This window comes from Mirounga leonina, unplaced genomic scaffold (assembly GCF_011800145.1).
Source record: "Mirounga leonina isolate KUSES-001 unplaced genomic scaffold, KU_Mleo_1.0 Mir_114, whole genome shotgun sequence".
In the NCBI taxonomy this organism is placed as follows: Eukaryota; Metazoa; Chordata; class Mammalia; order Carnivora; family Phocidae; genus Mirounga; species Mirounga leonina.
This window is the reverse complement of record NW_023270265.1, coordinates 22,641,102-22,668,058: the sequence shown is the minus strand read 5'-3', so window position 1 is coordinate 22,668,058 and position 26,957 is coordinate 22,641,102. Positions and strand designations below refer to the sequence as shown.

General features: G+C 38.0%; 1 protein-coding gene across 1 annotated transcript in view; it reads right to left on the bottom strand.

The window, feature by feature from the left end:
- CC2D2B (coiled-coil and C2 domain containing 2B) overlaps positions 1-26,957 on the bottom strand; it is a 90,210-nt gene that overhangs the window by 7,205 nt on the left and 56,048 nt on the right. Inside the window, exons 22-31 of the mRNA XM_035020550.1 lie at positions 24,311-24,407; positions 23,193-23,302; positions 17,720-17,816; positions 11,078-11,176; positions 8,320-8,502; positions 7,956-8,153; positions 5,958-6,047; positions 4,074-4,187; positions 2,042-2,176; positions 1,522-1,644 (exon numbers count right to left, since the gene is read on the bottom strand). Of these exons, the coding sequence (XP_034876441.1) occupies positions 1,522-1,644; positions 2,042-2,176; positions 4,074-4,187; positions 5,958-6,047; positions 7,956-8,153; positions 8,320-8,502; positions 11,078-11,176; positions 17,720-17,816; positions 23,193-23,302; positions 24,311-24,407 (1,246 nt within the window). The remainder of the gene's footprint in view (positions 1-1,521; positions 1,645-2,041; positions 2,177-4,073; positions 4,188-5,957; positions 6,048-7,955; positions 8,154-8,319; positions 8,503-11,077; positions 11,177-17,719; positions 17,817-23,192; positions 23,303-24,310; positions 24,408-26,957) is intronic.

Here is a 26,957-nt window from a genome sequence, read left to right as displayed (position 1 = left end):
GTCCAAGTTGAGAACTAGTGTAAATTGTTTTATTTTTTTCTTACTACTATATAGAAGATTTCATAGTATGAATACTTAATAACTCATGTATTCTTTTTCTGGTGGATGAATTGTTTCTTTCCTTTTTTAAAAAATATTTTATTTATTTGACAGAGAGAGACACAGCGAGAGAGGGAACACAAGCAGGGGGAGTGGGAGAGGGAGAAGCAGGCTTCCCGCAGAGTGGGGAGCCCGATGTGGGCTCGATCCCAGGACCCTGGGACCATGACCTGAGCCAAAGGCAGACGATTAATGACTGAGCCACCCAGGTGCCCCTCTTTCTTTTTTTTAATCTTTTTTTGCTATTTCAAGCAATTCTATAATGAACATTATTGTACTTGTCTCCCTGTGCTTGCTCCTTTATGGTATATACTTAGAAGTTGAATTGGTGGATCAAAGATGGAGCATCTTCAATTTTATCAGATATCATCATAATGCTTTCCAAAGTATTTATAGCAATTTACCTTCCCACCATTTCTCTGCTTCTTTGCCAACACTTGGTATGATCACACTTAAAATTTCTTTTGTCAATCTTATACATGTGAAGTAGTGTTTTGTTTTAAATTGTATTTCTCTGATTGTGAGTGAGATTGAGCATTCAAGTTTCTGCTTCTATGAACTGTTTTCTGCCTATTTTTCTACTTTTTTTTTTCTCTCACTTTCTCTGGGCTCGTAGCTCTTAGTTTATGGATTTTGCCATTGCTTGCACCCTGCTGTGCCCTGGCCCTCAATCCAGAAACAGCCACTGAAGTGAAATTTGGGGTGTCCTCACAAAGTGACACTGAGTCCATCACAGATCCACTGGCTGAGCCATCTCTGGTCATTAGGTTGTTCTTGACCTCAGGTGTGAGGTGCTTCCTCCTCCTGCCTCTTATGCCCCAGGCAGTGAGTCTGCAGCGTTCCTTCCCCATCTTCTTTCAAGAGTAGTGAAGTAGGAAGCCCCATCACAACCCCTGACTCCAAAAAGTGGGACTAGCTCTGGTTCCCTGGATTTCATGAACCATTTTCAGACCTTGCTGCTGTCGCCTGTTTGGCCCTACTCACTCCTAGTATTTCTGTCCTGTTTCTATTCCATGAGACAATCGTCATGGTGGAGCCCCGATAAGCCTTCTATTTTTCAATTTTTATATTTTACCATTGCCACGGATGTGGAACAGAAGGACTAGGTCAAAGTAAACTTACTGCACCATCTTAACATTATATTTTCAGTTTTAGAATAAATATTAAAAATTTTTACTTTAAAATCTAAATTCACATTTAAGATGATACCTTCTTCTCAACTCTTCTTTTCTGCAAGCAGAGGAGTATGGTTAGACTAGCCCAAACTCAGGCTGGATGGCGAAGAAAACTAGATTTTATTAATATTGCCAGGTAAATCAACATGCAACCAGCTATATAAACATAACAAGAGCTGGTATGACTGGCAAAGATTAGAATAAATGGTAACTTTCATACAGACACACCTGGAAAAATATAATTTACCTGTATGGTATGTGCTTTTGTCCCTTGGAAATTTTTTGGAAGCAACTGTTTCCAGAAACTTTCCTTTGAATAGTCAAAATGTACAGCCATCGGTGTATTATTTTCTTGAATATTAAACCAGACCTATTAAAACATAAACATAAAATCAGTATAGGCACATGGGAGCACAAAGGCTCTACCCTGGTTAGGATGGAGCAAAATTTTACAGTCCTACTACCAAATGAAGTGGTAGAAGCCAAAGGAGGTTCTGAGGTCAGAAGTAAAACAATTCTAGGGGTATGTGAACATTAGACTGATTACTGGTGCTCAATCTTGGAGGCACTACAGAATCACCTGAGGAACTTTATGGATAAAAGTTTTCCCTGGCTCCATATCCCATGGATTCTAACTGAACATCTGTAGTTTCCTCAGAGTTTTCCACACAATTCTAATGTAGAGCCAGGGTAGAGGTCCACTGTTTGACTCTCAGGCGATAACTCAAAATAAGATTCCGCGCCCCCCACACCCGCCATATACTTACATTTCGATCATCAAACAAACAGTCTACACTTTGTAAGGGACAAAATGGGTCAAACTGCTTATGACATTGCCCAGTTAATGGATTCCAAAGCAAATATTCATCAGTTTCTTGAGTTAATACATAAGCCACTTGTCCCTATATGAGGAAAAAGAGCTACAGTCATGTTTGGTGGGTGGTTGACTTAACTCATTTTTGTATGTGGAAATTATAACGTAAGTATGTGATATCTTTGATTTCTAAAAGTCTTTTTTAGGGTCTTCAAAGTCTTTTTGAAAAGCAAAAAAGCCAAAGCTCCAGAAATCCTCAGGCCCAGGCTAGCATGAAGATTCAAAGAAGAGAACTTTTGAGCTGGTGCTGCCATGTACAGCCCTGTAGGGTGTACCCTCGCAGCAGTAAAACATGTTGTTCTAGAAAAATCCGTATACTCTGACAACAGCTAGCACTGAAATGTTTTGAGGTAGGGATACTTTGGCCTAATTCACACAAAGGCACTATATGGACTAGCCCTGCTTTGAGTGGAATATACTTGGGGACTGAAGGGGAACACCACGCAGAGTTAGGAAATGGACACTTGCCTAAGGCTCTGAAAAAGCCAAGTGAAGTTAAAAAGCCATTAAGTTAATTTTGAGAACAAGATCTGAAGTTAGAGGCTAGAGAGAAAGTATATAGGAAACCATCTGAGGAATAAAAGTAGTCATTATGTTATTATTCTGTTCTGAACATACCTTTTTAAGTTCAAAGTTTTCTTAGAAAAGAATAACAATTTCAGGTAATAATAATAAAGACTATTGAACATTTATTGGGAATTTATGTGCACCAGGTATTGTGCTCAACATTCACACGAAATTTTTTCACTTGCATTCACTTCAAGTTCTTTGAGATGGGGTGATCATTATGCCCATCTTCCAGATAGAGTCAGAGGTTGAGGGGCTTGTCTAGCGTAACAGTAAATGGCATTAGTCCTGTTTAGGGAGAGGATAACTGAAGCTCAGAGAAGTAAACAAGCTAAGATCACACAGTTAGTAAACGGCATTGCTGGGTTTTAAACCCTTCTTTGACTGACTCCCAAACACAAATTCTTAACACCGGGCTGTGCAGCCTGGTCTCTCCAAAGCTCTTGTTCTTTATCACTGCGCTCAACTTCTTTACAATAAAGAGGAGGCCTCACCTCAGCCACACAGCTGAGGTGAAACACACAGCTTAGGTGCCACCCACCGTGTTGACTCACAGGCACAAAAAGCAAACGTTTGTTGAAATATTGTCAACTGTTTACTGCCATCTAGTGGCACTTAAAGCTACACAGGGGGATGGCAAGGGGGGAGATTAACCATGACAAAAATAATAAGCCATGCCAAGGAAATATAGAGAAATAAGTGATCATAACACAAAGCCTAAAACCGGACTGGAAATCTTGACCCTTATCAAGATATTCATGGTAGAAATAGAAAATCCAAAAGACGATAGCTTTCTGGAGGTATGAATGCAGGAGCATATTTAAGTTGTAAAAATTTCAGGTAGGTAAACACAAATTTCAGACCCACATCTTGTATGACTAAAAACTGAGGAAGGAAGAATAGGGAGAAGTATTTCTTAAGGATCTTTAAATCTATTATTAGAAAGTTATAAAGATGATGGTGGTTGATAGTTAACAACCCCTACAACTACTGCTATGACTATTGTTACATCACCACAACCACCACCACCATAACCACCATTTATTGAGTATTTGCTATGAACCAAGGTGCCGTTCTCAGTGTCACATATTCACTATGTAATTTAATATCTTAGTAACCCCATGAAGTAGCACTATTATTAGTATAGCTTTACAAAGAAAAGTGAAGGAAAGCCTTTCTTTACATGGTGGTCATTTTGATGAGCCAACAGTATCCTCTTAACTAAATAACTGGTTGCACATGAAATTCCCCAATTAGCTTGTGAAAAGGCAGAAAACTGGGTTTGGCGTCTTTTAAACTTGCAGCTGAAGGCTGATTAGTTTTGTTTACACTATTTAAGTATTAACTCCAGCACTTACTTCCAACATTGAGGTCCCCAGGAGGACCAAAGCTTTCTTTCCAAAATACAGAAAGAAATTACAGAGTAGTATGGCATGCTCTTCCTTATTTCCAATAGCCAAACTGATGCAGCGCTGAGGCAAAGCAAAAGCAACAAGGCCAAAAGAAAACAGAAGAGAAAGATGAATAATATAAGCATCCAACAGATTTAGAGCCTCTCTGTTCCCTCCAGGTTCAAAGCTCTGATACCTCTGTCTGAGAAAACACTGGGGAGAACACTAACTTGGAATATAGGGGTCACCCTTACTATGGGACAATTAATGTGGATACTGTGTAAGTGACCAAATAGTTCATCATCCAAAAATAGGATATTTCTGTTTAGGACAAATATTAAACTGCCCTTGGAAAACAGGGACATACAGACTGATGTTTTAAGAAACCTCATCTGATAGGAAGTCACATAGAGTTTTTAGAGGAAAGGATCCCTTGGTCAATGGAGCTTCACTCTGTCCAATACCAATATAGTGCTCTCAACTCAAAGAGAGGAAGAGGATGGAGTTGAAGCCCCATCAGGAAGATGACTGAAACTTCTTCAACTGGAAGAACGGGGTGGGGAGAGACTCAGGAGTACTAATATTTACCTGAATGGTTATTTTTATGGTTATTTCTTAGATATTTTAGAGGCTCTTTCAATGTTCTGCAGGATCATAATACCCATGAACATATTCTGATTAGGTCAAAGAGTCTCAGAAGAGTCTAAAGTTAATGACAACTCTTTGAGTGCTACTAGATTTGAATCACTGAATCACTAGAACCACATGCTTGTGTCTCCCTTTGCAGAAGAAGACAGGGTAGCTGACTAATTAAGTTAGCCCTGTGCTCCCTAAATCCGTTTCAGCTCCATTCTAGCCTCTAAAACATTCTAGATTAAGTGCCAGGACCATTGGTTCCAGACGGAAAGTGTCCCTCTCTTAGGCTCCTGTCATACTAGTAATTTTCAATTAATAGTATTTATTGAATGCTTGCTACATTTACGTAAAAATATAAAAATAAATAATCAAGTCTACTTCTTCATTCAGAGGTTAAACTTGGGATATATATATGTACAAAGTGTGGGTGTAGGGTCAATATATAAGCAACTAAATATAATTTAGGGTGGAATGAAAAAACTGCTCTAATTAGGGTTGCCAGATTTGGGGGAAAAAGTAGATGACTAACTAAATCTGCACTTCAGATAAACAAATGTTTAGTATAAATATGTCTCAGATATTGCATGGGGCTTGTATTCTAGTTGGCAACGAATCTAAAGAGAACTTTAATCCAAGTGCTACGGAAGAGCAATGCTGTGTAAGCTCTTCATTCAGATGTGGGGAGGCTGGGCAAAGCTTCTGAGAAGTGGTGGTATTTGTCCTAGACACAGCATCTGTCCAGCTCCATAGTGACAAGCCATATTTCTCCCTGGAGGATGTCATAATATTGTACTCCTGGGATTCCCATCAAATTAAAATATTCATGAGCTACCACTTATAACGCTGAATAAGATTGTTCCTCTTTAAGAATTATTTCTATGGATTGTTATAGAGCTGAAAATGTATTAAATTATCAAATGCTTTCAAATTTCATAAGACAAAGTATTTCATAAGTGCATAAATGTTTCTTTAGGAGAAAGGTAAGAAATACTATATATTTCAATTATAAAACTTAATGGGGGTGCTTGAGTGGCTCAGTTGGTTAAGGTCCGACTCTTGGTTTTCACTCAGGTCTTGATCTCATGGGTTGTGAGATCGAGCCCCATGCAGGGCTCCGTGCTCAGCGGGGAGTCGGCTTGAAATTCTCACCCTCTGCCCACCCCCCACTCATGCACGCACACACTTTCTCTCAAATAAATAAACATAATTCGTTACCTCTGATGTCATCCATATGTCAAAACCATCATTTTCATCCAGAATATCAGGCACAATAGGAATCAAAGATACAAAGCGAGCAATGAGGTCCTAGAATAATATTAACTAACATTTATTAAGTGCATACTACATGCCCATCACTAAGCACAGTGTTTTACATGCAATATCATCACATTTAGTGTATCCCACAAGCCCATCAAGTACATACTATTATTACTTTTGTTTTACATAAGAGGAAACAAGTATAGAGTGCTAAGATAACTTGCCCTGGATCACAGAGCTAACACAATGTATGGAGTCTCTGGGAATAAGCCCAAGTTAGCCTGACTCCAGAGAATGCCTGTTAACCATAACACTTCACTGTAATAAATTATTAAAGTGTTAAACATGATATATATTACATATATACCTTAAATTACAACTGTTAAGAATTTTTTAGAAAGATACTGAAGAATAGCAAAAGTTTGATTTGCTTTTTCCAAATCGATCAGAATTATTCTTATTCATACAAGCTTGTTACAAGCTGTTGAAGCTAGAAAATGTTGGTGCTGGAGACAAGGGCTCAGACTAAAGTAGGAAAGGAGAAAGGGATACAAGTAATGAGTCCACACAGAAAGTTTACTGATATTTTCACTGATTTATAATAGCCATCACTTAGGCACTAATGACCTCCTACATTGGTCACATTTCTGACTTCATGCAATTAATTAAACATGGTTCATAGTCCTTCATAAGCAAAGTTGCTAAGAGTTATATATATTTTTAAAAAGACAGAGATTGTCTTTGAAATAAATCTAGAGCATTATTAACTCCTTGGACTTTGGGTGATAGGAAACAGACGGGAAGAAACTTGTGATGGAAAGGTAGAGTGTAGACAGAGGCAACCTAAATTAGGACTTTTGATTTTATCCTAAAGAGTCCAACTAAGGGAGCTTTATAGTGGACAAATAATATAAATATTCTGAAGTAAGCCAACTGACTCAATCAAACCTGAATAAACAAAAGATATAAACCATTGTCCACGGATGCCCTTTAAGCAAAGCTAATTTTTTTCTCAAAAAGGAGACTTAAATTTCTGATTTCATATTTTCCTTTCCCAGAGTAGAAGGAGGTTTTGAGTCCATAGTGAATAAATCTTCATTTTATATGAAATTCAATTTTGAACATATGTCTCTCTTGTCAGCTGGTAAATAGATATGCATAAAGAAAAAGTCACATAAGGATGGAGTGGGAGGTGTTACGTTGGCAGTTTACAAAGAAAAATATAACACAGTTTCTTCATTCCCACATACAGTGAAAAGCTATCCTGAGAAGGACAAAACCCCTTTAGAAATGTAACTTTTAGGGCGCCTGGGTGGCTCAGTCGTTAAGCGTCTGCCTTCGGCTCAGGCTCAGCTCATGATCCCCGGGTCCTGGGATCAAGTCCCACATTGGGCTCCCTGCTCGGCGGGAAGCCTGCTTCTCCCTCTCCCACTCCCCCTGCTTGTGTTCCTGCTCTCGCTATCTCTCTCTCTGTCAAATAGATAAATAAAATCTTTAAAAAAAAAAAAAAAGAAATGTAACTCTTAATTTTGCCTGGAAGTCAAAGGAATTTTTCAAAGTTTGGTAGAAATGTTACAAAGCCAGTGTGGTCATGTGAACTGCTGTAGCCACAGTGACTCTAGTCCAAGGGGGCAGAAATGAAAGGAATCTAGAAGAAATATTCTCCCCCATCTGGGGTTCGGGAGGACATACTGCAACATAGATGGTTTCTCTCTCAGGAAGCTGTCTTTGAAAGCAAAACAATTTTTAGTAAGAAAGTTATGCTCAAAGTTAATATAAAAAAGTAAACAAAATAAATATAAATTAAGATTGACAAAAATATTCTAAAATTTACTATGGTGATGGCTGCACCACTCTGTGAATATACTAAAAACCATTTAATTTTACACCTTAGGTGGGTGAATTCTATGCAATGTGAATTATACATCAGTAAAGCTACTAAAATACGTATCTTACAAGCGTTGCATTAGAATCATGAAAAAACATATCCAGGAGTTGCTGAGGTGGATTTAGTGCCTTGATGTATCTGGTTACTAAGATCTGTAACCCTTCACCATTAAAGACAGTCGTTGTGATTCTTCGGTTGGGAAACATCGCCTTACAAGTTTTATTAAAAATCTGTGCTCTCTCCAAAACATCTGTTTGATCTGAAAACTAGAATAAAGTTCAAAATATTTTGACATGGTACCATGTTGTTCCCACAGGAAAATATCAAGAACCGATGTTCATTTTTACCAGCTTTGAAATTATTATTACTAGTTTTTAAAAGAGTTTATACTTCTTTAGTAGTACACGTAAAACAATTCAATGTAAAACCTACCTTGTCTAGTTCTGGATTACAGGTGACATGTGATATCTGAGGTTCAATGGTAGCAAAAATATTTAAGAAGGTATGTTCTTTTAAATTCTGCCCATTATAATCTTCTTTAGGAGACACATAAGTCTTACTCCAAGTATACCCAAGCAAAATTGGTGGAATATTTACTTGAAATGTTCCACTAATCTGAAAGAATATATCAATATAATAGATTCCACATGAGGAAAATACACATCAGCAAATACAGTACAGCCCATTTCAGTCTTCTCCAGAGGAGGAAACAGGCTTGCATGCGTACGTATGTGCTGGTTCTATGCACCTGCACAAGGATGATCACATTCTCCATGGTGGTCTATTCACAGGCACCCTTGACACTCTGGGTCCCTCATTAATATGAACTGTGTGGAGAGGGCATATGTTAGAAAGGGATGACATGAGGATGCAGGTTACCCTAACAGAATGACAGTTCTTAGAAGATCCAATTCAGGCTCAGAGAAAATGCTAAAAGACCATATTATGTTTTATATTCGGTCTAGAAAGAGAAGAAAAAATATAACAGCAGGAAGGACAATCCACAGGTCCACAGGAGGAGGGATCTTGTGTGTGTGTGTGTGTGTGTGTGTAGGTAGGAGCTAATTTACAATAATAACAACTAATAATAATAGCTAATAGTTATTGAGGACTTACTATGTGCAAGGCACTGTGCCAAATATTTGATATAGATCATATCATTCAATGAAGTAGGTATGGCTCTTAACTCCATCTTACAGAGAAGGAAACTGAGGCTCACAAAATTTAAGTGATTTGTGCAAACTCAGACAGCTAATGAGGTCTGTCCACTTTTGAAGTTCACATTGTCAACTACCTTTCTATCCTAGAGTCTGGCCTGAGACTGAGAGATATCGAGAGATTTACAGATGTAGGAATCCCTGTACGTCTAACAACTTAAATCTCTATTGCTGGGGTGCCTGGGTGGTTCAGTCGGTTAAGTGTCTGCCTTTGGCTCAGGTCATGATCCCAGAGTCCCCGGAATCCTGGAATCAAGCCCAGCATCAACACTGGGCTCCCTGCTCAGCGGGGAGTCTGCTTCTCCCTCTGCCCTTCACCCCACTCATGCTCTCTCACTCCCCGCCCTCTGCTCGTGCTCTCTGGCTCTTGGTCTCTCAAATAAATAAATATAATCTTTAAAAAAATAATAAATCTCTATTGCTCTTTATTTGCAGCCCTCGTACTTGCAACATGCTCCCGTGTGACATCCCTCTTGATGACACATTATGCAGACATTTCTCCTCTCCTCCCTAATATCCATTCTGTCCTCCTTTCTCACCAGTGGTTTTAGACAGCAACAGGACAGCCACACAGTGGCCAACTCACATAAATGTAAGAAGTCTGCCAGGGTTTTCTGAAAAGTGTCTGTTTTCCTGATACAGGCACGGCCCCTTCTTGCTTCACCCTGCTCTTTTCTACAACATGGATATGAGGCTGGAGGTGCATTGACCAATTTGCAATTATGAGGATGAAAGGTACATGATATTTATGTGATGTGATGATATTCTTGAGCTGCTGCACTGTCATCTAGACTCCTTTTTAGGTGAGATAAATAGACCCCTTGCATCACTGTTAGATTTTCTGGGGCAAATGGCTGAATGCAATACTAATACACACATAATTCCTTCTGAGTCAAATGCCCTCTTTTGTTTGACAAACCATCTTTAAGGACTTGATTCAAACGTTATCTCTTCTGTAAATACTTTCCTGACCTTTCATTCTCCTCCTCATACCCCTCTGACTCAGCCCTGACTCCTCTGAATACCCCACACTCCTCCAAGCCAGGAAGAGTAAGGTACTCCCTACTGTGTGTTCTCATAGTACTATCTCATGCCCTTATCAAAGCACTACAGCATTATTAGGTTGTACTAAAGTGTTAGTTTTCTTCTATAGACAGTGAGCTCCTTGAGGTAGAAAATTCATTTCTGAAACTTCTGTGTCTGGCATAGCTCTGTAAGAAAGTAACAAAGCCTAAAATGGAGTCTAGGCTGAGGTTTTTATATTTTGCTGGCCACGAAGGCATATTTGTGCTACATAACTCAACAGGAGAGCCCTGTGGGGATATCACAGAGACAGGTGCTAATCATCAGTCTCACCATTATCAACAAACAATCCCAAGGAGCTGAAACTCCTGGAACCCATGGTCACAAAGCAACATCACTTATCATTAATCAAAGAACATTCGTGAATCTGGTCCTAAAAAACTATTATATGCAAATATAAGTGTTGCTTTAAGACCTAAGGCTAGCTTTGCTATTCTTTTTTTTTTTTTTTTAAGATTTTACTTATTTATTTGACACACACAGAGAGAGAGAGAGAGCAGGAACACAAGCAGGGGGAGTGGGAGAGGGAGAAGGAGGCTTCCTGAGGAGCAGAGAGCTGGATGCCGGCTCTATCCCAGGACGCTGGGATCATGACCTGAGCCGAAGGCAGACACTTAACGACTGAGCCACCCAGGTGCCCCTAGCTTTGCTATTCTTTATCAGTGAACACACTAAAGATATAAGAAATAAATTTATGGGTGTCTCCTGTTCTAGAGACAGCTAAAACATTTAAATTCTGCAACATCCTAATGGCACTCAAATACAATATTGTTTTAACTGACCTACCAATATATCAATCACAGAATCTGATTCAAAGACAACAAACAGTACATTTCTATTTACCAGAGGTAAAAACTCAGAATAACTAGCAAATAATCACTTTCTATTACCTCAGATTGTTGCAGAAGAGCAGAGAAAGGGAAGACAATGGATCCAAGCCAATTCTTTCTTATATGTGAATGACTACTGCAGCTCTTGAAATAGGGATCCTATTAATATGAATAATTTTTCTATTACTTACTGTATACCATGTGATGAGTAATTTCACAAACTTGCAAATAATTATAAAAAATCATTTTTTCTTTTTAAAAAGAAACCAAAGAGTAAGCAGAAAGAATATTTTTCTCTTTAAAAGATAACTATTTTTTTAAAAGATTTTATTTATTTATTTGTCCAATAGAGAGAGAGAGTGAGTGTGTGCATAAGCAGGCAGAGCATCAGGCAGAGGGAGAAGCAGGCTCCCCGCCAAACAAGGAGCCTGATGCGAGACTCGATCCCAGGACCCTGGGATCATGACCTGAGCCGAAGGCAGACACTTAACCGACTGAGCCACCCAGGCATCCCAAGATAATTGATTATTTAAAGCAAAATAATAACCTATGGTGGAGTTTATGGCCTATGTATGGCTATTTACATTATTGTAGTAGATATGCTCTGTGCAGCAAACTTTGAAAATACACTAAAGAATACAAAGAATTGGGGCACCTGGGTCGCTCAGTGGTTAAACATCTGCCTTCGGCTCAGGTCATGATCCCAGGGTTCTGGGATCGAGCCTCACACTGGGCTCTCCGCTCAGCAGGAAGCCTGCTTCTCCCTCTCCCACTCTCCCTGCTTGTGTTCCCTCTCTCGCTGTCTCTCTGCCAAATAAATAAATAAAACCTTTAAAAAAAATAAAGAATACAAAGAATAAAACTTACCTTAACTCAACCCTGAAGACATCACCACCATTAACAACATTTTAAGATATTAAATGGTAGTGAAAATATGTCAAAATGATGAGGACACCCTCAAAGAGAAGAGAAGCATCATGGATGCTGGGTCAGTGAGAAAAGTAGACTTAGAATAGAAGTTTGATGGTTGATATAACATGGTCAAAAAGAAGCAGGTTTGTTGACATGGCTAAGTAATTTAAATGCATGACATGTCTATTGGAAACAGGTGACCCCCAAGGCTACCTCATTAAGCCCTTAAAACCATGTGATTCAGTTTTCTCTGATTTACCAAGCAGTCTTCTGAGCCCAGTTCAGTTTCTAAGAAAGGTTTCTCTGTGGAGAAGTGATTGCACGATAGACCAATTCTGACTGCTTGGTATGTTATGTTTCTTATGCTAGCTGACAGATTGTTTATTTTCCCTAAGGTCCTGATCATCTGTATCATGGGAATTTCAGATTTGCAAGATTGGTTTGATTTCCTTTCTTTCCTATCCTCAATTTAGCCTTGGGTAGAGCTGGCCTTACACTTCCAAGACCTTGTCATTAAAGAAGTAAACAACAGGCCATCCTGTTAAAGTAAACCATCCATCTGTGTACAAAGAGAAATTAATCATTTTGGCCTGTTTAGAATATTAGGATTGATTCTAGGCATGCTTAAGCCCCATCATGTTGCAAACTGGGAAAAGGAAATTGTGATAGTCATGTCAACTTGACTGAGCTAGGGGATGCCCAGATACAGTAAAGCACTTTCTCTGGGTATGTCTGTGAGGGTGTTACTGAAGATATCAGCACTTGAATCAGTAGACTGAGTAAAAAATCAGCCCTCATCAATGTGGCAGAAATCATCCAATCCTTCTGAGGGCCCGAATAGAACAAAAAGGTGGAGGAAAGGCAAATTATTTCTTCTTGAGTTGGGACATCCATCTTCTCCTGCTCTCGGACTTCGGAGCTCCTGGTTCTCAAGGGCTTTTGGACTTACACCAGCAGTTTCCATGTCCTCAGGCCTTTGTACTCAAACTGAATTATAGTGCTTGCTTTTCTGGTTCTCCAGCTTGCAAATGGCATATTGTGGCATATCTCAGCTTCTATAATCCCATGAGCCAATTCCCACAATAAATCTCCTCATATATATATCTTATATATAATTGATTCTGTTTCTCTGAATACTACTACAAAGATAATTAAAGGGGAAGAGGGGATATATACCATGTATGTGGGATTGGAAAGATCAATATTATAAAGATGTCAATTCTAATCGAATTGATCTATGTATTCAATCCATCCTAATAAAAGTCCTAACAGGTTTTGTCTTGTTTTTGGAAATCAACAAGCTGATTCTAATATTTATATGGAAATACAAAGAGCTAAGAATAGGCAAAGCAATCTTGAGGAAGAAAAACAAAGCTGAAAAACTTAGGTTTCTAGATATTGAGATTTATAACAAAGGTTTAGTAATTAAGACAGTGTGGTATCCATGTAAGGATAGATAACAGACCAATAGAACATAATAGAGATAACAGACCAATAGATCATAATAGAGTCCAGAAATAAACCCACATTTATACAGTCAGCAGATTTACAATAGTGATTCTGTAGTGCAGTGGGGGAGGGGATGATCCTTTCCACAAGTGGTGCTGGGTCAACTAAATAGCCTTATGGCAAAAAAAGTAATCTTGAACCTCTAGCTCACAGACACATAAAGATCAATACTGGTTGGATTTTAGATCTAAATGTGAAAGATAAAATGATTCAACTTTTAGAAGCATCCACAGGATAATATCTTCATGAACTTAAGTGGGCAATATTTCTTAAATAGGACCCAAAAAAGCACCACCACTGCATTGCACTATACTAAATCAAGATTTTCTGTTCATCGAAAGACACATTAAAAAAGTAAAAAAGACAAGCCAGTGTGGGAAAAATACTTATAAAATGTATATCTGACAAAGTACTCATATCCAGAGTATACACAGAGCTGTTAAAAATCAATGGGAAAAAATGGGCAAAATACTTGAACACATCTTTCACAAAAGAGGATATCAAAATGGCCAATAAACATAGAAAATGGTGCTCAATTTCATGAATTATCATTAAAATGCAACTTAAAACCATAAGGTGATATGATTACTTTCATTAGTATGTTTGAAATGAAAAAATCAGACAATGCTAGGTAACAACAAGGATGTGGATCAATCTCATAAACTGGTGGTGGAAATATGAATCGACATAACCATTTTGGAAACTGCCTGGCATTAAACTACTAAAGCTGAGCATATGCACAGTCCAAGAGCTAGCAATTTTACTCTTAAGTACATTTCCAACAGAAATGCATTAATTTCCCTAAGACACGTCCAATTACATTTATATCAGTTTTAAATGTAAGAGCTGACAACTAGAAAGAAGCAAATGATCCATCAGTCATAGAATGAATAAAAAAGTTGTATATTCCTATAATAATATACCATACAGCTATGAGAATCATTGAGTAACATTACAGATGACTCCCACAAAGTAGAGTAGAAATAAGCCACTCACAGATGGATGCATACTGTATGAGATTTCAACCATACAAAGTTCAAAAATAAGTAATACCTAATACATGTTGTTAGAAGCTAGGATAGTGTCCATCGACAGATGAATGGATAAAGAAGATGTGGTATATATATACAATGGAATATTAAATCAGCCATCAAAAAATAAAATCTTGCCATTTTCAACAACATGGATGGAATTAGAGGGTATTATGTTAAGTGAAATAAGTCAATCAGAGAAAGACAATTATCACATGATCTCACTGATGTGGAATTTAAGAAACAAGGCATAGGATCATAGGGGAAGAGGGAAAAAAATGAAACAAGACAGTCAGAGGGAGACAAACCATAAGAGACTCTTAATCTTAGGAAACTGAGGGTTGCTGGAGGGGATGGGGGTGGGGGATGGGGTAACTGCGTGATGGACATTGGGGAAGGTATGTGTTGTAATGAGCACTGGGTATTATATAAGACTGATAAATCACAGACCTGTACCCCAAAACAAATAATACATCATATGTTAATTAATTGAATTTAAATTTTTAAAAAAGAAGCTAGGATAGTTACCCATGGGGAGGAAGTAACTTGGAGAGAGCACAAAAGATGTTTCTAGGGTGATACTAGCAATATTTGGTTTCATGTTCTGAAGCAATGACATTTTTTCCTTTTTAGCCTTTGTCTCTACTATTTATTTTCCCTTGGATAGAAAGCAAAATGTTTGCCAGAATAAGTTTGTCAAAACAAATTTAATTAAGAAACCTGGAGTTGAGTCTCTTGCATCTGAATAATCTAAACTTATCTGAAGTGGTCTGTAAACTCTAGAAAAAGCATATAATTAAAATTAATCTTCAAAAATAAAATGTTTTAAAGAGTTATGTTTTTCAAAAATCATAGTACCAATTATTAAAAATTCACAAAGCACTTTGGCTACAAATGCAATAAAACTAGAATTTATTTTTTTAAGATTTTATTTATTTATTTGAGAGAAAGAGTGAGAGCACAAGCAGGCGGAGTGGCAGAGGGAGAGGGAGAAGCAGACTCCCCGCTGAGCAGGGAGCCCCCAACCCAGGGTTCAATTCCAGGACCCCAGGATCATGACCTGGGCTGAAGGCAGACACTTAACCCACCCAGGGCCCCTAAAACTAGAATTTAAAATCAAAACTTTACACTAGAGTCACTCAAACATTTGAAAATATAAAAACATAATATTAAATACCTTGTAGGTCAAGAAAGATAAATGTAATAAAAATACATAGAAAATAACACAAAATAAAAATAATCTAATATAAAAGATCTAGTCTAAGATATTTTAGAGATAAATTCATGGTTTCAAAATATTACCACTACTATGAGAGAGAGATTGATTCCAAATTCATCTCAGCCCAGCTCTTCCACCCCCAGTGCTAAAAATAGGCCACGCCACGTCTGTGAGACTTCGAGTCCTCAGCTTCCTGCTAACGAAGGGGAGACCCACAGGAAGTAAGAAACAGTTGATAGCAGGAAGAAAAAATACACAGGGAAAAGAGGAAAATCGAGGCATGGAAAGAAATTGTTTTCTAAAGAATAGTGATCGATGATAAACTAAAACCTTCTTTCAACCGGGTGGTCAATTTGGGGCTCATCCTAGGTCTGGTCTTTTATGAAAAAATGGAATGTTTGGGCCTATAGTTACCTTGTAACCCAGTGCATGAGATGAAGGCAAGAATATAGGCCAGGCCCTTTCCTTTGCTAAAGAGCATGCCAATGTTGTCACAGATGTCTGATACCTGAAGCATGTGGATTCCATTCACTAACAACATAAGCACTTAAAAGAACTGAACTATTAATCAATTACTATTCAATTCTGGTCAAACTGATCATTGAGATAATTCACTTCTGAGAGAGAAAAGTCGGTTAGGCATTCTTTTGGGTTTCCCAAGTTCTACCCATTATTAGTTTAGATATTCAGAAACTACTCAGTTTAACTCCTTGGAGAATAGCCATCACTGGGGCGCCTGGGTGGCTCAGTCCGTTAAGCACCTGCCTTCGTCATATGATTATCATATGATCTCACTGATGTGGAATTTAAGAAACAGGTCATGATCCCTGCTCAGCAGAGAGCCTGCCTCTCCCTCTCCCTCTGCTTCTCCCTCTTCCCTCTACTGCTCTCTCCTCTTGTGCGCTCTCGCTGTCAAATAAATAAATAAAATCTTAAAAAAAAAGAACCATCACCAAATTACTCTTCAATATTTTTACCTTCAGCCTTTATGAAGAATTGATAGAAAACGTTTTAATAAGAATGTGTGTCTGGGATCCCACCCTCTCTACCTCCCCCTGCTCATGCACATGCACATGTGTGTGCTCTCTCTCTCAAATAAATAAATAAATAAATAAATAAATAAATAAATAAATAAATAAAATCTGATTGAATAGAACTGGGTTTTAATCCTACGAATAATTTGGTGTCTTCTGCAGAAGTGGTGTATATTCTAGGATCAGACAGTGAGAAATATATAACCCATTTTCATTTTGTTTCATTTATCTTGGCTACCAGGGAGCTCACATTTAAATGTTATGTTTAATTTTAGAAACCTACTTGTCCCAAATTCTTGGTATATTTACCCCTCCTCCTCCTATACGTGGTTTATGATCTCTGTTATTTTTTAACTGACTTGTCACATGTCTAATTTTATTTCAAGTTACCCCAAATCCTTTTTAGAAAATGCTGGAAATAGACATTGCATCTAAAAGCAAATTTACCCTAGCACATACCCTCCCCAATGTCTATCATCCAGCCACCCCTTCCCTCCCACCCCCCATCACTCTAGCAACCCTCAGTTTTTTTCCTGAGATTAAGAATTCCTCATTATGGTGAGCTCTGTGAATTGTGTAAGACTGTTGAATCACAGACCTGAACCTCTGAAACAAATAATACAGTACATGTTAAAAAAAAAGAAGATAGTAGGAAGGGGAAAATGAAGGGGGGGAATCGGAGGGGGAGATGAACCATGAGAGACTATGGACTCTGAGAAACAAACTGAGGGTTCTAGAGCAGAGGGGGATGGGGGGATGGGTTAGCCTGGTGATGGGTATTAAAGAGGGCATGTACTGAATGGAGCACTGGGTGTTATACGCAAAAAATGAATCATGGAACACTACATCAAAAACTAATGATGCAATGTATGGTGATTAACATAACATAATAAAAAAATGAATAAAAAAATAAAAGCAAATTTACAAATATGTTACTAGATTTCATTCAGTTTGACTTTAGAATCAGTTCAACATTATTATAATTATTCTAATTTACCTCATGTTTTTCAATAATCATTTCATCAAAAATGTTGATATATATATTATCTTTTATTTTAGATAAGCTTGAGAAGCTATAGTCATGTCCTGGTGAGCTGTAAATAAGAAAAACATGTAAATGCTTAACTTATTTTATAAGAGTATTGTACATAAAGAACCATAAAATTATCTGTTCTTTTCTTTTATAAACTATAAGCTAAGAAAAAGCTATGTGTTTTGCAGATGAGTGTTATCTTTCACTAAAGCCGGTATGTGCTTTGTAAATTATCTTATATCTCTCTTAAAGTAATTTGCATGAAAATAAGAATGTTTAAATTTCAGGCAGAAAGACTTTCACTACAGCCATCCATTGCAAACAAATTATCCAAAGTATGGCGTATTAAGATTTTCCAAATACCTTAAACTCTGCTACTTTCTGCTAGTTCCCATATGTAGTTAAACTGCTCTTTTGCTCTCAGCTAAGAGATGACTGTTTAACCACAGAACTTATTCTCTTTCCCACATTTATTTTCTCCAACTAGAAATTGGAATAGTGGAATGCATTTTGCAAGCTGTCTGTTGATGGCTTACTTGATTGGATACGTTTTTGGAGGTAGCTGAAAGGATAGTGTAGTATACCACAAGCCTAGAACTTGCTTCACTCTTAGCTCCAGCTTGTGCATGGAACCTTGAACCTTGATCAAACTTCTAACAGCTCAGAGAAGTTAAATAACTTGCTTAAGGTAATGCCACCAGCAAATGACAGAGCTGTATGTGAACTCAATTCTGGCTGACTCAAAAGGCCAGGCGCTTTTCACTATACCAACTGCCATTGATATTACTTATTAAAGCTTGTTGCTAAGGAAGCAACTACTATTTCAAAGGATCTCCAAAAGTTTGTATAACTTTTGAGACCTACAGTCAGTGGCAACTGAAAAGTGTTAGCTGAGATTAGAGAACAATTTTAAGTTGAAGTTTCCTTATATTTTTAAGTGATAAGCTAACTTCCCTACCCTGTTCTTCAAGAGTTCCCCTTCGTGTTGCAAAAGGCTTAAGACAAGACAGAGGAGGCAATGAATACTTACAACACTATGCTGGCAGGAGAAATGATAACTGTCATCCTCCAGACATTTTTGTGTGTGTCAACTTAGAATGTCTCTTAAATCTCTCAAGTCCTGCATCATCTTGCATTTGTATTCTACTAAAACCTGATTCAAATTTCACCACAATTTCTCCTCCAAAGTAGAGCTCACGAGGCTAATACTATTTATTTATTATTACTCTCTATCCCATTTGCATGTGGTTTTCATTCACTAAAATGTCATGTGGAGAAGGGAATAGAGCTCTTGAATCTCAGGGAACCAAAAGTGGTACTGAATGGTGTGCCTTAGCTGAACCCTCTGATCTACTTGGTTGTACTCTAAATGTGTTCTTGGCGTATCTTGCTGCTATAACTGTGAGAATGCAAATACTCTACAGCCTCCTTCTCTTTAGTTCACTTATAAGTTTATTTATCTTATCAACTATTTTGTGTTCTCCTAAATCCATTTATTTAATAGAGAGACACCATCAAAGAATAATGCAAATAGGAACCACATGATCTGCAGAACTTGAGGGAGCTGAACAAGATTGGCAGGAGAAGGGGAAAGGACACCAGGACAAGAGAAAGGACTTTGATAATGGATGTGGTTGACAGTTCTTTATATTCTTTCACACCAGGGAGAGCTAAAGATACTTAGGAAGTGATAACTGGAAATGGCTAATTGAGTTTAGAGAACAATTTTAAGTTCTAGGTTTCAAATTTGTCTTGATCAACGTACTTTATTTCAAATAACAAAAACCTATTTATACAGCTATCGTATCAAATATAAATCTTGAGAAAGAAGAACAAAGCTGGAGGCACCCAATTTCCTGATTTCAAAATATATTACAAAGCTACAGTAATCAAAATAGGATGGTACTGGGATAAAGATAGACATGTAGACCAATGGTATAGAATAGAGAGCCTAGATAAATCCCTGCATCTACATCAGGACAACTGGTCTTTGACAAGGATGTCAAGCATATACAACGTGGAAGGAATAGTCTCTTCAACAAATGGTGTCAGTAAAACTATCAACATGCAAAAATATTCACATCGACCCTTATTTTACACCATACACAAAAATCAATTCTAAATGGACTAAAGACTTAAAATGTAAGTAAGACCCGAAACTATATAGCTCCTAGAAGAAAACACAAGGGAAAAGTTTCATGGGATAGGTTGTGGCAATGATTTCATTTCACAGATATGACACCAAAGCATGGGCAACAAAAGCAAAAATAACAAGTAGAACTATATCAAACTCTAAATCTTCTGCATAGCAAACAATCAACAGAGTGAAAGGGAAGCCTATGGAATGAGAGCAAATTTTTGCAAACCATATATATTATAAAGGGCTAATCTCCAAAATATACGAGGAACTCATACAGCATTCAATAGTAAAAAAAGTTAACAACCCAATTTTTAAAATATGCTGAAACTTGAATAGACATTTTCCAAAGAAGATCTACAATGACTGACATGTATTTGAAAAAATGTTCTAGGCCCCTGGCTGGCTCATTCAGTAGAGCACGTGACTCTTGATCTCGGGGTTGTAAGTTTGAGCTCCACGTTGAGTACAGAGATTACTTAATAAAACCTTTTTTAAAAATGCTCAATAATTGCTAACTAATAAAAAAATGCTCACTAATTATCAGGGAAAGGCAAATCAAAACAACGGTGAGGTACCACCTCACACCTGTCAGAATGACTATTACCAAAAAAACAAAAGATGAAAAGTGTTAGTAAAGGTGTGGAAAACTGGAATCCTTGTACACTGTTGGCAGGAATGCAAAATAGTGCAGCTGCTATGGAAAACAGTATGGAGGTTCCTCAAAAAATTAAAAACAGATTTACCATCTGATCTGGCAATCCCATTTCTGGGAATCTATCCAAAAGAATTGAATCAGGATCTCAAAGAGATGTTAGTAGTCCTATGTTCATTGGTAGCACTATTCACAATAGTCAAGATGGAACATCTTAAATGTCTGTTGACAGATGAATGGATAAAGATAATGTGGTATATACATACAATGAAATAAATTCTATTTACCCTTTAAAATCTATTAATAGGGTAGATATCATGTTAAGTGTTCTTTCCAAGTTAACAAAAAATGAGTAGACCTGAGTAAAGCAAATTACCCTCTGTAGTACTGGCTCACGTGATTATGAGGCAGCCAAGTCCAAAACCTGCCAGGTAGACCAGCAGGCTGGAGGCCCAGGGAAGAGTTGCTGTTCAAGTCTTCCCAGGGGGAGGTAAGTCTTTTTTCCATTAAGCCTTCAACTGATTAGATGAGGCCTACCCATATTCTAAAGGGTAAGAGAGAGAGAAAGACAAGACACAAAGATACATACACAAAGACAGACACACACACACACACACACATACCCTATTGATTCTGTTTCTCTGGAAAACCATGATTAATGCAATGACATTCTGGAAAAGGGAAAACCATGGAGACAATAAAAACATCAGTGGTTGCTAGGTCCCAGGGGAAGGATGAAGGGATAAATAGATGAAGCAGAGACTATTTTTAGGTCAGTAAAACAATGCTGTATGATATAATGGTGGGTACATGTCATTATACATTTGTCAAAACCCATAAAATGTATAACATGAGAGTGAACTCTGAAGTAATGGTTGATAATGATGCATCAACACTGGTTCATGGATTGTAACAAACATACCACACTGATGCTGAGGGAGGCTGTGTGTGTATCGTGAGAAAGATATAAGAACTCTCTGTACTTTCTACTCAATTTACTGTGAGACTAAAACTGTTCTAAAAAATAAAATCAGGGCGCCTGGGTGGCTCAGATGGTTAGGCGTCTGCCTTTGGCTCAGGTCATGATCCCAGGGTCCTGGGATCGAGTCCCACATCGGGCTCCGGGCTCAGTGGGGAGCCTGCTTCTCCCTCTCCCTCTGCCTCTCCCACTGCTCATGCTCTCTCTCTCTCTGTATCTCTGTGTCTCAAATGAATAAATAAAATCTTTAAAAAAAAAAATCTACCAATTTTTTTATTATTTTTTTAAAGATTTTATTTATTTATTTAACAGAGAGAGAATAGAAGCAGGGGGAGCAGCAGGCAAAGGGAGAGGGAGAAGCAGGCTCCCTGCTGAGCAAGGAGCCTGATGCAGGACTTGATCCCAGGACCCTGGGATCATGACCCAAGCCGAAGTCAGACGCTTAGCCGACTGAGCCACCCAGGTGCCCCTATCAGTTTTTTTAAATGAGAAAAAACTCAATCTCATTAGAAATCAGGGAAGGTAAATTAAACCACAATAAGAATATCATTTTAGATCTATCATATTAGAAAAAATAATTTTAAAAATACAAAATATTATTGAAGATATGGCACAATATATATTGTGTTGGGAGTGTATATTGGTACAGTCACTAGAAAACAGTTCGGTATTATCTAGTAAAATTGAAGCTGAATTCAATTACAACCCAGCAATTCTACTCCTGGACATATATCCTAGAGCAGAGGTTCTCAAAGTATCCCCTGACTAAGTAGCATCAGTAACACCTGGGAACTTGTGAGAAATGGAATTATCAAGACCTACCCCAGACCTAGTGAATTAGAAACTATGAAGGTGGGCCCAGCAATGTTTTAAGAAGCCATATAAGTGATTCTAATGTACAAAAAAGTTTGAGAGCTACTGTCTTAAAAACAAACTCTTGCATGTGTGCTCCAGAAGAAAGTACAAGAATGTCCAGAGCAACGTTATTTGCAATAACAAAAGGTTAAAATAAGCCAAATGGACATCAACAGGAAAAAGTTACGGCATTTTAGTCCAGTAGAAGAATACTATACAGAAGTGAAAATAAAAGAAGGAAAGAAAGGAGGAAGAGGGGAGAAAAGGTAGGAAAGTAGGAAAGAAAAAAAGGGAGGAAGGATGGGAGGGAAGAAAGTTATGAGTAGGAACACAGATGAATCTCTCAAAATAATTAAGAGTAAATAAACAAGATTGCAAAAGATGATTCAATTTATACAAAGTTGAAACATCCACAAGTGAATAATACATGGTTAGGGATAAATACTTATGATATAAAATCATAGAGGGAATGTTAAACACAAATTAGTGGTTGCTACCACTGGGGGAAAGAAAGGGAATATAATTAGGTACTGGCTTAGTGACAGCTAGGTATTGGCCTTTGAAAGTAATGGTAATATTCTATTTTTTAAGCTGGATGGTAGATACACAGGTATTCATATTATTACTTTTCCTCAGAACTTATATTTGCATATACATTATATATATCAATACCTATGTAAGAACTATTTCATAATTTAAAAGCTTAAAAAATACAGCCTATCTCAATCATTAATTTCAAGCAATGGCTCAAGAAAACAATTGTGTTATTGCTCTATTTTTAGAAGCTGAGGAAAGATAGATTCCAACTTACATAAAATCTACTTTAATTTCTTCATTCCAGCATGGATGAGATCCACTTGCTGTACTGGTTTGGTATACAGTGTGTTGAAAAGAAACCTCCACGAAAGGTTGTACAGTATCCTGAAACACATAATAAATACTGACTAGATTTTTGTGCTATCTCATATAGTTGATGAAAGGTAGAAGGCCAGGAAATTACTTGTTTACTGGCTGACAACTGGATGGCTTACTTTTTCTAGTTTTTCAAACAGCTATTATTCGTTCACTCATTTAATAAACATTTATTGGTCCTACTCAATATCAGATACTTTTCTAGGATCAAAAGATAAATGGAACTGACCCTTAAAGACTTTAAAGTCTACCAGGGGAAAATAAACAGGTAAACATATAATTGCAACGAAATGTAAAAAAGAAAAGAAATATATTCAAGGTATAATAGTTACTCAGGACAGCCAATGATTTTCTGGAGTAAGGACAAGGAGAGTTTCAGAGAGAAAACATTGATTGACCTTGAGCTTTGAAATATTAAGCAGTAAGTTTCATGTGGCCAATAATATGGAACTGTGTGGAGGTCATTCCAGACAAAGGAAAGGGAAAGAGGCCTTCTAAAAGTAGAGGTTTGATATGATACTGTCTTGAGGGGGAGAGAGATGTGGCTGATTGGTAGGTAAGGGCCAGATCATCATAGATTTTTGTAAGCATCCTAAAAGAGCTTGTACCTTATTCTTATGCCCTGAGAACAGGGGAGCAGGGAATGAATTGGTTAGGATTACATCTTATAAAGAATACCTTCAGGGGCGCCTGCATGGCTCAGTTGGTTAGGCGACTGCCTTCGGCTCAGGTCATGATCCTGGAGTCCCGGGATCGAGTCCCGCATCGGACTCCCTGCTCAGTGGGGAGTCTGCTTCTCCCTCTGACCCTACCCCCGCTCGTGCACTCTCTCTCACTCTCTCTATCTCAAATAAATAAATAAAATCTTAAAAAAAAAAAAAAAGAATACCTTCATTGTGTTATAGAAAATCAACTGGAAGCTTAAGACTCTAGAGATGGAGCGACCAATTAGGAGCCAGTTGTAATTCAGGGCAAACATAATCAAAATTGCACTTTATAGAAGTGTTAAATACTTACTTCATTTAAGATTTCATCTGAAGCTACTGATTCGATTGTTTCTTTATGTCTGAGGTGAGATATTGATGATTTCAAATTGGTAGGCAGATCCAAGGCTCTTCAGGAAAAACAATATAGAGATATACACTTCAGATAATTGTAACAGAGAGGAGGAATTAAGATGGCAGAGGAGTAGGGGGACCCTAAGTTTGTCTCATCCCTCGAATACAACTAGATAGTTAATCAAATCATTCTGAGCACTTGAGAAATCAGTTGGATGGCAAGTCTACAAGTAGAAAAGCCACCACCTTTTGGAAGGTAGCAGGTGCGGAGCCTTGAATCTGGTGTGATAGAACTGAGGATATGGTGGTGGGGAGGGAGCCTGTTTTAGGAGGCCACTGCAAAGTATTATAAGCAGCAGAGTGCAAAATCGGAAGTTTTAGAAGTCTGCTACAGTGGGGGCTGTGCCTGGCTTGAAGGTGCTCAGGTGGTGAAGTGGGACAGAATCCCAGGTGTGACACTGTGTTCCGAGGATCCCCCGTGACACAAGAAGAATGGGTGGCACCTAAGTGATGCACTGTTCCCAGACATAGGAGCGTGGAAGCTGGCCAAGAACACCGAGTGTAGATGCCGGCTTTCTGCTCTGTCTTGCCATAAACTGAGAACTGTGGCATGGTCGTGGGACCACTTTGCTGGGAGGGGTCCAACAAAAGGCAGAAGCGTGGTGAGACACTCCTTGGGAGGAACATCGTGGGTCTGCCCCACAGGACTCCCTAAAATTTGGAGTTTTGAAACTCAGTCGCATGCCTGAGCTAAAAAACCTTGGACACAGGCAGGGTGAACACAGAGTTCTGGACGGAAACCACGGAGACAAGTGTGATTGATTTCTCTTTTGTGAGGGCTCACTGAAGAGCGGGGGGCCACGAATTTTCAGCTCCAGGGCTAGAGAGCGAGGGGCCACCATATTCATTCGACCCATCAGCGCTGAAAGCCCTCAGGGAGCAGAACAGCGCCACCTAGTGGAGTCCAGAGCCACTTACACCAAGCCCTGCCTCCCTGCACTCTAAGGCACATTTCCATTAGGGCAAGTCCACTTGAGAATCAGGGCTTCAGGCACTCCCCCAGAAGACCAGAAGAAACAACTCACTGGCACCAGGTTTACTGGTCATAGACGGCTGCAAAGTTTCAGCTCTAGGGGAAAATAGTATCTAGAACCTTTTGTACTTTTATTCTTTAATTTTAAATTATTTTTTCAGTTATCTTATTTTTTTCAATTCTTTAATTCATTAATTTTTATTTTTATATATACTTTATATTTTTTATTTTTTGTTTCCTTTCACTGTATTTTATTTCCTTCCTTCCTCCCTTCCTTCCTTCCTCCCTTATTTTAAGATCTTGTTTCTTTTAATAAGCAGACCAAAACACACACAGGATTTAGGTTTTGTTGTTGTTGAGGCTGTTGTTGTTTTTTTTCCTTTCTTCTTTTTTCTTCTGGACAAAATGACGAGATGGAGAAATTCACCCCAAAAGAAAGAACAGGAGGTAGTACTCATAGCCAAGAATTTAATAAATACGGATATAAGTAAGACGTCTGAATTAGAATTTAAAACAATGATTATAAGAATACTAGCTGGGCTTGAAAAAAGCATAGAAGACACTAGATAATCCCTTACTGTAGAGACAAAAGAACTAAAATCTAGTCAGATTGAAATAAAAATCCTATAACCGAGATGCAGTCCCAAGTGGAAGCCATAAAAATGAGGATGAATGAAGCAGAAGAGAAAATCAGTGATATAGAAGATAAAATTATGGGAAATAATGAAGCTGAAAAGAAGAAGGAAAGAAAACTATTAGATCACGACGACAAACTTAGGGAACTCAGTGATTCCATAAAGGGAATATCCAATTATAGGAGTCTCAGAAGAAGAAGAGCAGGAAAAAGGAGTAGAAGGTTTATTTGAACAAATCATAGCTGAGAACTTCACTAATCTGGGGAACACAACAAGCATTCAAGTCTAAGAGGCACAGAGAACTCCCCTCACAATTAACAAAAATAGGTCAACAACACAACATATTATAGTGAAACTTGCAAATTACAAAGATGAAGAGAAAATTCTGAAAGCAACTTGGGACAAGATTTCCTTAACCTAAAAGCATAGACACATAAAGCTGGCAGCAGACCTGTCCACAGAGACCTGGCAGGCCAGAAAGGACTGGCATGATATAGCCATATTTTCCCGACTTAGCCATGATGTGCTAAATCGGGAAAATATGCAGCCAAGAATACTTTATCCAGCACGGCTGTCATTCAGAATAGAAGGAGAGATAAAGAATTTCCAAGACAAACAAAAACTAAAGGAATTCATGAACACTAAACCAGCCCTGCAAGAAATATAAAAGGGGACCCTTAGAGCAGGAAAGAGAGACCAAAAGCAACAAAGACTAGAAAGGAACAGAGACAATCTACAGGAACAGCGACTTTCCAGGTAATACAATGGCTCTCAATTCATATCTTTCAATAACTACTCTGAATGTAAATGGACTAAATGCTCCCAAGAAAAGACACAGAGTATCAGAATGGATAAAAAAACAAGATCCATCAATATCCTGCTTACAAGAGACTCATTTTAGATCCAAAGACACCTCCAGATTGAAAGTGAGGGGATGG